Source organism: Neofelis nebulosa, chromosome 3 (genome assembly GCF_028018385.1).
Source record: "Neofelis nebulosa isolate mNeoNeb1 chromosome 3, mNeoNeb1.pri, whole genome shotgun sequence".
In the NCBI taxonomy this organism is placed as follows: Eukaryota; Metazoa; Chordata; class Mammalia; order Carnivora; family Felidae; genus Neofelis; species Neofelis nebulosa.
In genome coordinates, this window is record NC_080784.1 from 162,238,986 (window position 1) to 162,251,107 (window position 12,122).

Here is a 12,122-nt window from a genome sequence, read left to right on the forward strand (position 1 = left end):
TCTCTGTTCCTCCCCCACTCATGCGCTCTCTCTCTCTCTCTCTCTCTCTCAAAGATGAATAAAGGTTAAAAAAAAAAAAAGAATTAAAAAAAAAAGTGATTTTGGTGTCCTTCTTTATATTTTTATATTTTATGTTTTCTCGGTGAGGATGTACTAGTTAAACACAGAATTACTATATGACCCGGAAACTCTACTCTTAGTTACTCCCAGAAGATTTGAAAACAGGTACTTGAACACCAATGTTCATAGCAGCATTATTCACAATAGCTAGAAGGTGAAAACGACCCAGGTGTCCATCAACTGATGAGTGGACAAACAAAATGTGGCATAAACACACAAAGGAGTATTATTCAAGCATAAAAAAAGAAACAAATTGTTTCAACATATGAGTCCTGACAACATTATGCTAAGTAAAATGAGCCTGACACAAAAGGAAAATATAGTATGATTTCACTTATATGAAAAGCTAGAATGGGCAAGAGACAGAAAAGTGGATTACAGACTTTCAGGGCCTGGGGAGGTAGACAGGGGACTGAAGAATTATGGCCTAAAGGATATAGAGTTTCTGTTTGGAGTGATGAAAAAATTTTGGAAATAGTGGTTTTGGTTGTACAACATTATGAATTTAATGCCACTGAGTTGCACACTTTAAAAACAGTTAAGATAGCAAAGTTCATGTTACATATATTTTATCACAATTAAAAAGTGTTCTAATTTGGGGGGTCTGGCTGGCTCACTTGGTGGAGCATGTGACTGTTGATCTCAGGGTTGTGAGTTTGAGCTGCGTGTCGGACATCGAGATTATTTTTAAAAAAATGTTTAAAACAAACAAAACAAAGTTTTCTAAATAATCACAGCTTTAGAGATGCTAAATCCAGCATGTTCTAAATCAGTGGTTCTGAAAGTATAATATGGGTATCTCTGGAGTCTCCAAGACCTTTTTTGAGCATCTATAAGGTAAAGCCTATTTTCTTTTTTTAAAAAAATTTTTTTTTCAACGGTTTTTATTTATTTTTGGGACAGAGAGAGACAGAGCATGAACGGGGGAGGGGCAGAGAGAGAGGGAGACACAGAATCGGAAACAGGCTCCAGGCTCCGAGCCATCAGCCCAGAGCCTGACGCGGGGCTCGAACTCACGGACCGCGAGATCGTGACCTGGCTGAAGTCGGACGCTTAACCGACTGCGCCACCCAGGCGCCCCAAGTAAAGCCTATTTTCATAAAACCAAAGAATTATTTGTTTTTTTCACTCTTATTCTCTCACAGGTACACAGCAGAGTTTTCCAGAGGCTACATAGTGTGAAAAGCCAGGTAGTAAATATTTTAGATTTGTGGGCCACGGGGTCTCTGTCACAACTACTCAAGTCCACCTCTGTAGGAAAGCAGTCTTAGACCATGTGTAAACAAACAGGTGTGGCTATGCTAGATTTACAAAAATAGGCAGTGGAGTGGATTTGGCTCACAGACCTTAGTTTACCAATCTCTGGTCTAAAATGCAGCTGTGAATCCAGTATGAGAAAATGTATGTGTCACAACTGTTACAAGGCTTTATAACGAGAAGCTGAACCTCCATCTAATCACATTCAAATTAATGCAGCAGCTTAGAAGTTGAGAGGACACAGTGATTGTAGCCAGCACTGAGAAGTAGTCCTCAAAGTGAAAGAGGAAAATGCATGTTTTAGTCAAACAAACACACACAAAAGAAAAGTACAGCAATCAGGACTCATTTAAACCTACGCTCTACAAATACCAATAAAACCTGGCGGATCAGTATGTCAAAACACATTACATAATTAATGTTCATAATGAGAATTCTGAGTCATTGAGGAAATGCTTAATTATCTTCTATATGCTTCTACTTAAAAGAAGGCAAAGAAATGCATATTTTTAAAAAAGAATGACTTTACTATTTCTGTCAGCAAGCCTGCATTTTGCGGTCAACCTACCTTTCAAGCCCTGGTCCTGCAGGACTTCGTTCCCATTCATTCCCATCTCCAATGAATCAGCACATCCCTTTGACCCTTCTTCTGTTAAATGTATCCTACCTCTTTACAACCACTTTGCTCTGTCTACTCAAGCTTGAACATATGCATGTCCAGTGACCCAACAACTTCACTCCTACGTGTATACTCAAAAGAAATGCACACATCTGGTCACCAACACACAGGTACTAGAATAGAATGTTCATCGTAACTCTACAATAGCCCAAACTGGAAATTACCAAATGCCCATCAACAATAAAATGGGTAAATGGGCTGTGGGGAGCTCATGCAATGTAATACTATGCAGCAACAAGACTGAACAACCTACAAGAACACACACCAGTATGAATGAATCTCACAGATGTACTGTGAAGGAAAACAAGCCAGAAATGTAAGATTTCGTTTAAAAAGTGTCCAAAAACAGGCAAAAGAAATCTGTTTTTAATAGGCAGAATAGTTACTTCTGGAGCAGGGCTTATAAGCAGGAGAGAGCCCAAGAGGGATGTGTTTTGTTTCTGGATCTGGGTGTAGGTTATTCACAGGTGTATTCAATTTGTGAAAACTCACTGAGCTGTATGCTAGGATATGGCACTTTTCTATATATATGTCATTTGTTTTTAAAATTTGTCCTAGCTTTCGGGGCGCCTGGGTGGCTCAGTTGGTTAAGCGGCCGACTTCAGCTCGGGTCATGATCTCGCGGTCCGTGAGTTCTAGCCCCGCGTCGGGCACTGTGCTGACAGCTCAGAGCCTGGAGCCTGTTTCAGATTCTGTGTCTCCCTCTCTCTGACCCTTCCCTGTTCATGCTCTGTCTCTGTCTCAAAAATAAACATTAAAAAATTTTATTTTTAAATTTGTCCTAGCTTTCAACATTATTCCACAGATCCTGAACTGAATATACTGTTCCTCTCATAGCTCTTTCTGGTCTCTGCCTCTCATTTCTATCTTCCCCAATACGGCCCAAATATAGTTATGAAGTTAATCCACCATCTTAATCCCTCCCTTGTACCCATATTATACACAGAAGCACCTTCAACGGCTCCCCTTGACTTACAGAGATAAGACTACAACCTCTAGTTGAGCCTCACATTCAATATACCCTCTGTGTCCCACCCTGCCTGCCGTGCCTTTCTCCCTCATTATTCCCCGACAACCTGCCATTGCTGTCAGATTGAGTCTACTGTGTCATGTGCATTCCCATTTGTACACCGCTGTCTGTACTTCTACCACCTGTTATTTGTATGTTGAATGTGGCACTTCATCAAGTGTTACTGCGTGATATCTCATCCTGTCATTTAATATTTTGTTGTGGATGCCTTTTCTTCTTTAATCGAGGTATAATCTACATACATTAAAATGCGTGGACTGTTAATGGTCAGGTCAATGAGTTTTTACAATTGTATATACCCGTGCAGCCATCACCAAGACGCAGAACCCTTCATTACCTCACAAAATTCCCCCGATCACCTTTGTAGGCAAAATCTCCCCTCCCTCCACACTGAAAACTACTTTCTGAATTTTTATAATTACAGATTAGTTTTGCTTGTCCTAGTGTTACATACTTACCTTTATGATAATTAACAGCTTATATGTTCAGGAGAATGTAAAGGAGACCTCAGAGTTGAACTAAGGGGTGGTGTGGGAAGACCATGTCGACGCATCTCTTGGATTGCTCTTTCTCTGTCAGTAAAGATCAAGGAAGAGATTATACAATTAAGTGGTATACAAAATATAAGATGTTGTGATTTTTACTGATTAAGTAATTTCTCCTCAATTAATTAATGAGTATTTCTACTAAATTTAAACCCAATGTCCTTATAATTTTTAAGTAGGGAGTAAAAGATTTCAATTAAAGGAATATGTACTATAAGAGGTTGTTCAAAGCCCCTCTGAATACAGATTTGCAAAGTTGGTTCCCACCTCTGCCCCTTCCTTTCCCACCTCTTCTTGAACATAAATCTAGCTTCTTCCTTCTTCCTAAAAACTCCCAATGTCTGAAGTGAAATAACCCTTTTCTCTACTAGGCCCTCCTCCCCTGTGTCTGGGTCAGCTCCACAAAGCATGGTGACTGTGTTTCTACTTCTTTTGTGGGCTATTCAGGGTCTCTGGCCTAGACTTTCTGCATTATATTCCTCAGTATCCAAGATTTCTACTTAGTTGGGTATTTCACAAACTATTTTTTCATTATGATCCCCCTTAAAGAAACTTTTTAAGATATTCCCTCCCCCCAAATTATCCACTCTTCCCAATGAAATTTTAACATATAGATATGTTATTTATGTACTGAGGTCCTCTGGCAGGTTATGAGTCATTGTAATACCTAAAGTTTTTTTGCTACTCCCTCAACCCCAAGAACCAATATTGTTCCCTGGGGTGGCGATAATGGCACTTTAAGAATGCATAACCTAGTTGGATGATAAGGAAAAGGAGATGTGGTCCTGTTGGCCTACGTTTCTTTGGGGACCAGGAACAAGGGAAAAAGAGGAATTAAGGGGGTCTTATAGCCCTAGGCAGTAGGACCCCCCTTGGACTGAAGAGAATTTAAGTTATCATTAAGAAACAGAAATCATGGGGGCGCCTGGGTGGCGCAGTCGGTTAAGCGTCCGACTTCAGCCAGGTCACGATCTCGCGGTCTGTGAGTTCGAGCCCCGCGTCAGGCTCTGGGCTGATGGCTCAGAGCCTGGAGCCTGTTTCCGATTCTGTGTCTCCCTCTCTCTCTGCCCCTCCCCCGTTCATGCTATGTCTCTCTCTGTCCCAAAAATAAATAAAAAACGTTGAAAAAAAAAATTAAAAAAAAAAAGAAACAGAAATCATGTATGTACAGTTTAGCACACTGAGAAATGAAATCTTCTCAATTACGAGAAATTAGTAACACTGATTTTATGTATTGATGCTTTTCTTCATTTCTCAGGCTTCCTTTCTCTTTGAAATCATAAATATTGATTTCCTAGCAAATTTTGTCTATACTACAAATGGCATATCTTTAAAAAGTTTTGATGCAAATAGAAAATAAGAGAAATAAAAAAACTGACCCGATAAGCAGCAATTTGACCACTATTTGAGTATGAAATCTCAGGAATGTTTATGTCTATGGTATTAATAGAGCAAGAAAGAGTAATGAAAGAAAAGTAACTTGACAATTGATTTGCAAATTAGACTTCAATTTTAGCTGTGAAAGCAAGTTTCATCCCTGTTTGTGGCACTTGGAGATTAAGGTTTTCAATATACAAAGCAAATGAACTGAAATAAAAGTGAGTATGAAAATTAGAAAACTACTAAGCGGTAGGGAATATACTGTATATAAGAGCATGGGGTTTAAAATTAAACAGATCTGTCTTTATTTCAAAATTTTATTTATCTTTTTAATTCACATTTAGTTAACATAAAATGCTTTGTTAGTTTGAGGTGTATAGGATATATTTTGATTTTAGTTTTGGCTCTGCCATTTATTATTTGTGTGACTCGGTTTCCTGTAATATATGCATAATAATAGGTTATTAGTAGCATTAATCAGATATGTATATGGTATCTGGCACATACTTATCGATTGCTCTTATGATCATCATCACTTTTGTGATGATCTGTATTTGGAGTTTCCTATTGGACCACATTGTTTGTGCTTTTTTTTTAATTTTTATTTTTTTAATGTTTATTTATTTCTGAGACAGAGAGAGACAGAGCATGAGTAGGGGAGGGGCAGAAAGAGAGGGAGACACAGAATCAGAAGCAGGCTCCAGGCTCTGAGCTGTCAGCACAGAGCCCGACATGGGGCTTGAACTCACAGACCGTGAGATCATGCACCCGGGCTGAAGTCGGATGCTTAACAGACTGAGCCACCCAGGCGCCCCATTTTTAAATTTTTTTTCAAAGTTTATTTACTTGAAAGAGAGAGAGAAAGAGAGAGAGAGAGAGAGAGAGAGAGAGAGAAAGAGAGAAAGAGAGAGAGCACGAGCAGGGGAGGGACAGAGAGAGAGGGAGACACAGAATCCGAAGCAGGCTCCAGGCTCTGAGCTGTCAGTGCAGAGCCCAATGCGGGGCTCGAACCCACAAACTGCGAGATCACAACCTCAGCCGGAGTCAGATACTTAACTGACTGAGCCACCCAGCAACTCCAGTTTGGGGTCTTGTAGCATCCTTACTCGCCTGCTGATTCCCTATTATATTCTTTCAAATAATGCCCTGATTTTGCCCTGAGAAATGCTATAGAAAACATGTAGACAATATTTGCTACTTTATTTACTGTAAGGATATTATCTCCCACAACACTTTTGACTTTTTAGGAAGAAATATCAGAAGAAGTTTATTTATTTATTTTTTTAATTTTTTTTTTTTTTAAACGTTTATTTTTGAGACAGGGAGAGACGGAGCATGAACAGGGGAGGGTCAGAGAGAGGGAGATATGAAGCAGGCTATTCACAGAATATGAAGCAGGCTCCAGGCTCTGAGCTGTCAGCACAGAGCCTGACGCAGGGCTAGAACTCATGGACCGCAAGATCATGACCTGAGCCGAAGTCGGCCACCTAACCGACTGAGCCACCCAGGCGCCCCAGAAGAGGTTTATTTTTGTATGAACACTGAAAGAAAGTTGGCTATTTTTAAGTCCTATTAAATCTTTTTTGGGACAGGGAATAAATAAAAACACTGTCCAATGCTCAAATTTTTTTCTTACCGTTCATATCTTTCAGTTGAAATCTGCCTTTTCATAGCATCATGATCGGTTTGTAACTGTGTCACTTTAGCCCGAAGCATGGTGTTTTCCCGGCCTAGACTAGTTCTTAAAAATAAAATTTAAAAATAAATAAATAAATAAGTAACAAATATGTTGTTTTGTAGAGTCTAGTGCTATGGAGTTTTGTTTTTGCTAGTAATAAATACAAATGGAGGTGATAATTAGGACAAGAAAAGAACAGAACAAGTCTTTTTAACACTACTTTTCTCAACTTCAGGAGCTTCTATCACTAAGTTTTCTTTCGTTCATTCATTCATTCATCTTATTTATTTAACAAACAGTTAAACTAAACTTCCAGTATGTGCTAGGCACTGTAGCAATGCTGGAAACACAAATTTGAATAAGACATGAATTATAACATCAAGATGTAAAGTATCTTCATTGGCTCTTTCTGGACTCTTGCCTCAGAAAGACAAATATTATTAACTTCTTTTAAAAGTTAACTATTCTACTTGTACTATCTACTCCAGATTTTCTCCCCTCTTCCATCAAATATGTCCAAATCTGCCCGTCTAATAGACACTATCATCAATCTCCTAAAAGGTAATTAATCACTAAACGTATGTGAGTCAAATCACAAGCCATTTTGATGTCTTTTTCTAGTCCACACAGTAAAAGACACAGATGGCTTTCCCCATCCTGAAATGCTCTCCCCTTTGCTGACTCCTGTTTGTTCACAACTCAACTACAGGCATTTTTCTAAAGTTCACTCATTCACTTCCATGGGTACCATCTCTGTGGTGAAGATACACAAATCTGTACCTCCAAACACAATGTATCTCCTTAAACTAAACCCCCAAATTCCTAAAAGCAGCCACAATGTAAGTAAAATATTTTGGTTTTGTACCACCGTACACACTCCCATCCCCTTCTCTCGCCAAAAATTATTTTGACAAGTGATTTTCTTTAAACAGGTTGATTTATGCCACTTACAATTTGCTTTCTGAAAGGGTTAACTTCTCTTTAAGTAGCTGAATTTCTGTATCCTTCTCGTGGGAGGTTAAATGAGAATGAAATTCTTTATCTCTATTTGTAGCCAGCAATGATTCAAGGCTTTTAATTGTATGTCTCTCACTTGCCAGTTGTTTTTTGAACAGGTCTGCTTCTGATTTTACATTTTCTAATTCCACCACAACCTACAGGGAAAACAAAGTAAGATTACTTCAGTACAATTTGAGACTCACTCTAAAAAATTATTTGTAGAGCTATATACACTTATCAGTTGCTTTATTTTGGGTACCAGTTAAAGATTTTGAACCATTTCTTTAAGTGTAAGAAAGTCATCTTATTTTCAAAATAATTTTTGCTTATTTGGTATAAGACCTATTCCTATGAGTTTCACTCATACTTCCTTGCCAAGAGAGGGTCATTAACATAAAATCCTAAAATGTGGCCATCCTATCAGAAAGGAAGCCCTTCTGATCTATTATGTGTACTCTGACCAAACAGTCAAGCCAGCACTGGAGCTTCTCAGCTGAAAATAAAGATACTATTAAAGGAATGAAAACTGAAAACATCTGTATTTGAAAACATGCACTGGGATGTTTAAAGTAATGCTCAGTTTGAGAATGGGAAGTTCCAGGTAACTAGACTTTGAAAATTAAGTAAGATTTAAATGCCTTGAGATTTTATCAGAAAGACTACTCTATTTAGGAAATAATGAACTGCTCAGTCCTTCATTTAAATCTTACCTTCAAACAGAGAAAGAATATACTGGGATATGTTCCTATTGTATAATAACAACACTCCTATTTTCCTAAATATCCATCTATTCCAAAACAGAAAGCACCTAATTTCATCACTATGTTTGCTAGAAAAATCTTGGCAAAGAATCTAGTTTTCAAAATCCTGTAGTCAAAAGTAACTCCTTAAAGGGAAACAAACTTTATCAAAAGTGCTTGATAAAATAAAACAATGAGAGTAATGTTCAATAAAATAATGTGCTACAATGAAGTCTTTTAAGTCCTTACCCTCTCAAACTCCAGGTTTTTGGAATTCAGTTGTTGGGTCATAAGATCTTTGCCTGAATCCAGCTTAATGCAAAGTTCTCTAAGAGACGACAAATCATTCAACGCTGCTGCTTTTGCATCTTCTTGGTGTCTCAGCTCTTCTTCTAATCTAGACATGGCTTTTGCCATTGATGAGATCTGAGACTCATAAGCATGATGTGCATTTATGTGCTGAGAACAGAAAAAGAAACCGGTAGAAAGTTAAAGTAACCCAGTAATTTTAAAGGCTTGAATCTGAGCAGCCATGACCTCACTTTAAAAAAAAAATAGTAGAGCCAAGTTTTGCACATTTTAAGATACTCTGAGGGAGCTGCCAGCTGTTTAAAGATGGCCTATTTAATGCTTAACCCAATGAATTGTATATAACTACTAACCACGGTAACTAGGTACCTCACGTATATATTTGGAAGATGCAAACATAAAACTCATTGTTTTAGGGTAAAAAAGGAATCTTGGAAGTTAGATTAAATTTTACCTTTATAAATTGTTATAATGCCTTTTCAAGAAAAAGCAACATATTTACTTCTCACTCCTCAGTTGTCTTTAAATTCTAAATTGCAAAATGGAGGAGTGCCTGGGTGGTTCGGTCAGTTTGGTGTCCGACTCTTGATTTTAGCTCAGGTCATGATCTTGCAGTTTGTGAATTTGAACCCCAAGTCAGGCTCTGCACTGACAGCATGCAGAGGGAGACTGCTTTGGATTCTCTGCCTCCCTCTCTCTCTCTGCCCCCTCCCCTACTCAAGTACATGCTCGCTCTCGCTCTCTCCCTCTCTCTCCCTCCCTCCCTCAAAAATAAATAGCTGGGAGGGAGGTAAGTGGGGGGGGGGGGGATGGAACAAATGGGTGATTGGCATTAAGGAGGGCACTTTTTTTGCAATGAGCACTGGGTGTCATATGTAAGAGATGAATCACTGGGTTCTATTCCTGAAGCCAAGACTACACTGTATGTTAACCAACTTGAATTTAAATAAAAAAATAAAAAGTAAAAACAAAATTTTTATTAATAAATAAATTTCAAAATGGAGTTTGTTTTAAAACTGAATACCTGAAGTTCTATTTAAATTTAATTTAACCTAATAGTAATCCACAACTTTATAAGATTTTAATAACTGAAATAATGAACAAAGTTTGAAACACTGATAAAACTCTCTTTCTAGAATAATCCACATTTTAAATTCCACACAATTTAAATTGTGAGTGATTAATACAAACTGACATAAATTCTAGTCTAGAGTTTAATAAGAATTCCACACTTGAAAAATAAAATTATTTTAATAGGTATTAACAAAATAAATTGACATTAAAAATCTGTGCAGAAAAGTAAATATTTGGATTTTCTAAATTAATGAATTAAAAATCAGAGTTCCCTAAAACTAAATATAAATAGGTAATAGTCAGTTTTACATACCACAAAAGAACACGAACAATGACAGACAAAAAAATTAAAGAATAGTTTCTTCCGAGAATTTTGAAAGCTGAAAAGCATTCCTCTAGTTATACTCTTGATAGGAAAACTTCTAGAGACAGGGTGCCAGTTTCGTAGGACTGCTGTAACCAATTACTACAAATTACTGGGTGGTTTAAAACAAACAAAATTTATCCTGTCACAATTCTGGAGGTTACAAGTCTGAAATTTAGATGTTTGCAGAACCTAGAGGTTCTGAGAGAGAATCTGTTCCAGGTCTCCCTCCCAACTCCTGGTGGTTGCTAGCAATCCTTAATGTTCTTGCCCTGTAGACACTTCACTCTAGTCTCTGCCTCTGTCTTCATCTGGTATTCTCCCCTGTATCTTCTGTGTCCAGATTTCTCTTACAAAAGACACCAGTCATTGAGCTATGGCCTGCCCTAGTCCAGTATGACCTCATCTTAACCTGATTATAACTGTAAGAACCCTATTTCCAAATAAGATCACCTTCACAGGTGCTGGAGGTTAGGATTTCAACATAACTTTTTGAGGTCCATAATTCTATCTATCCTTTAGCTCCCCAAAAGTCATGTCCTTCTTATGTGCAAAATACATTCATTCCATCCCAACACATTCTAGCATCAATGCTAAGTCCAAAATCTCATCTAAGCATCATCTAAATCAGATACGGGTAAGACTCTGGCTATGGCCCATTTGGGGACAAAACCACTCTCCCTCCCCAGATCTGTGAGCTAGCAAACAGGTTATCTGCTTACAAAAACAATGGAGAAACAGGCATAGAATAGACATGCCTACTCTGAAAGGGAGAAAAGAGAAGGAATGAAGGGGTTACTAATCCAAAGCAAGTTTGCAACTAAGCAAGGAAAATTCCATTTGATTTTAAGGCCTAAGAATAATTATCTATGCCACGATAGTCTACGTTTTGGGCCTGCTAGTGTGGCCCCACCTTCTCAGCCTTCAGCAACGGCCCCACCCTCTTGGCCCTCAGTGGCAGGGGCCCTGCACTCTGGGACCAAGGAGGCAGTAGCCTCAGCCCCTGGGGCTGTACCCTCTGTGCCTGTGGTGGCAACAGTAGCCTCATCAGAATCTGAGCTGCCCCTGGCAGCCCTGCTCATCTCTGAGTTACCTTCAGAGCCATTCCTCCCTTTTCTCAAAGGAGAACACATATTTGTAGCCAAGTAACTCTGCTAGCCTGTTTCCTGCTAGTAGGATCCCAGACATTCAGCCTTCTTTCATTTCATCCTATTTCTGTCCCCATCAATACAAGTTGGCAGTGTTTCTACAGAGATGACTGACTGCATTCATGAGCCACATACCAAATCTGTTCACCAAGAGGTTGTGTGTGAAGCCACACACTTGGCTCTGTCTCCAAAGCACGTTATCTGCATAGGCTAAGAATTTTCCAAATCATCAAGACCTGATTCTATTTTACCCCCTAAATTTTAAGTCTAGTATACTTAACATACACTGTTAGATTAGTTTCAGATGTACAATATTGACCCAACAATTCTCTATATTACTCAGTGCTCATCATGGTAAGTGGTACTCTTAATCCTCTTCACCTATTTCACCCCTCTCCCTACCCACTTCCCTTCTGGTGACCATCAGTTTGTTCTCCATAGTTAGGAGTCTGTTTTTGGGGGAAAAAAAACGAAAAAAGAAAAAAAGATCTGTTTTTTGGTTTCTTTTTTTGTTGTTGTTCATTTGTTTTGTTTCCTAAATTCCACTTTTGAGTAAAATCATATGGTATTTGTCTTTCTCTGACTTATTTCACTTAGCATTATACCCTCTAGATCCATCCATATTGTTGCAAATGCCAAGATTTCATTCTTTTTTATGGGTGAGTAATATTTCAGTGTGTGTGTGTGTGTGTGTGTGTGTGTGTGTGTGTATACACATTGTATATATATGTATATACATACAACATATCTTTATCCGTTCATTTATCAATGGAAAATTGGGCTGCTTCCCTAGTTTGAC

General features: G+C 38.3%; 1 protein-coding gene across 6 annotated transcripts in view; it reads right to left on the minus strand.

Moving 5' to 3' along the window:
- The window catches only part of CEP135 (centrosomal protein 135), a 75,869-nt gene that overhangs the window by 3,635 nt on the left and 60,112 nt on the right, over window positions 1-12,122 (minus strand). For 5 of the 6 annotated variants that reach the window (XM_058722523.1, XM_058722524.1, XM_058722525.1 and 2 more), the window contains 4 exons: window positions 8,678-8,887; window positions 7,641-7,843; window positions 6,648-6,752; window positions 3,545-3,658 (listed from right to left, as the gene is read on the minus strand). In XM_058722523.1, coding sequence (XP_058578506.1) covers window positions 3,556-3,658; window positions 6,648-6,752; window positions 7,641-7,843; window positions 8,678-8,887 — 621 coding nt within the window. In that variant the 3' untranslated portion in view covers window positions 3,545-3,555. The remainder of the gene's footprint in view (window positions 1-3,544; window positions 3,659-6,647; window positions 6,753-7,640; window positions 7,844-8,677; window positions 8,888-12,122) is intronic. The other variant, XM_058722527.1, reaches the window with a different exon arrangement.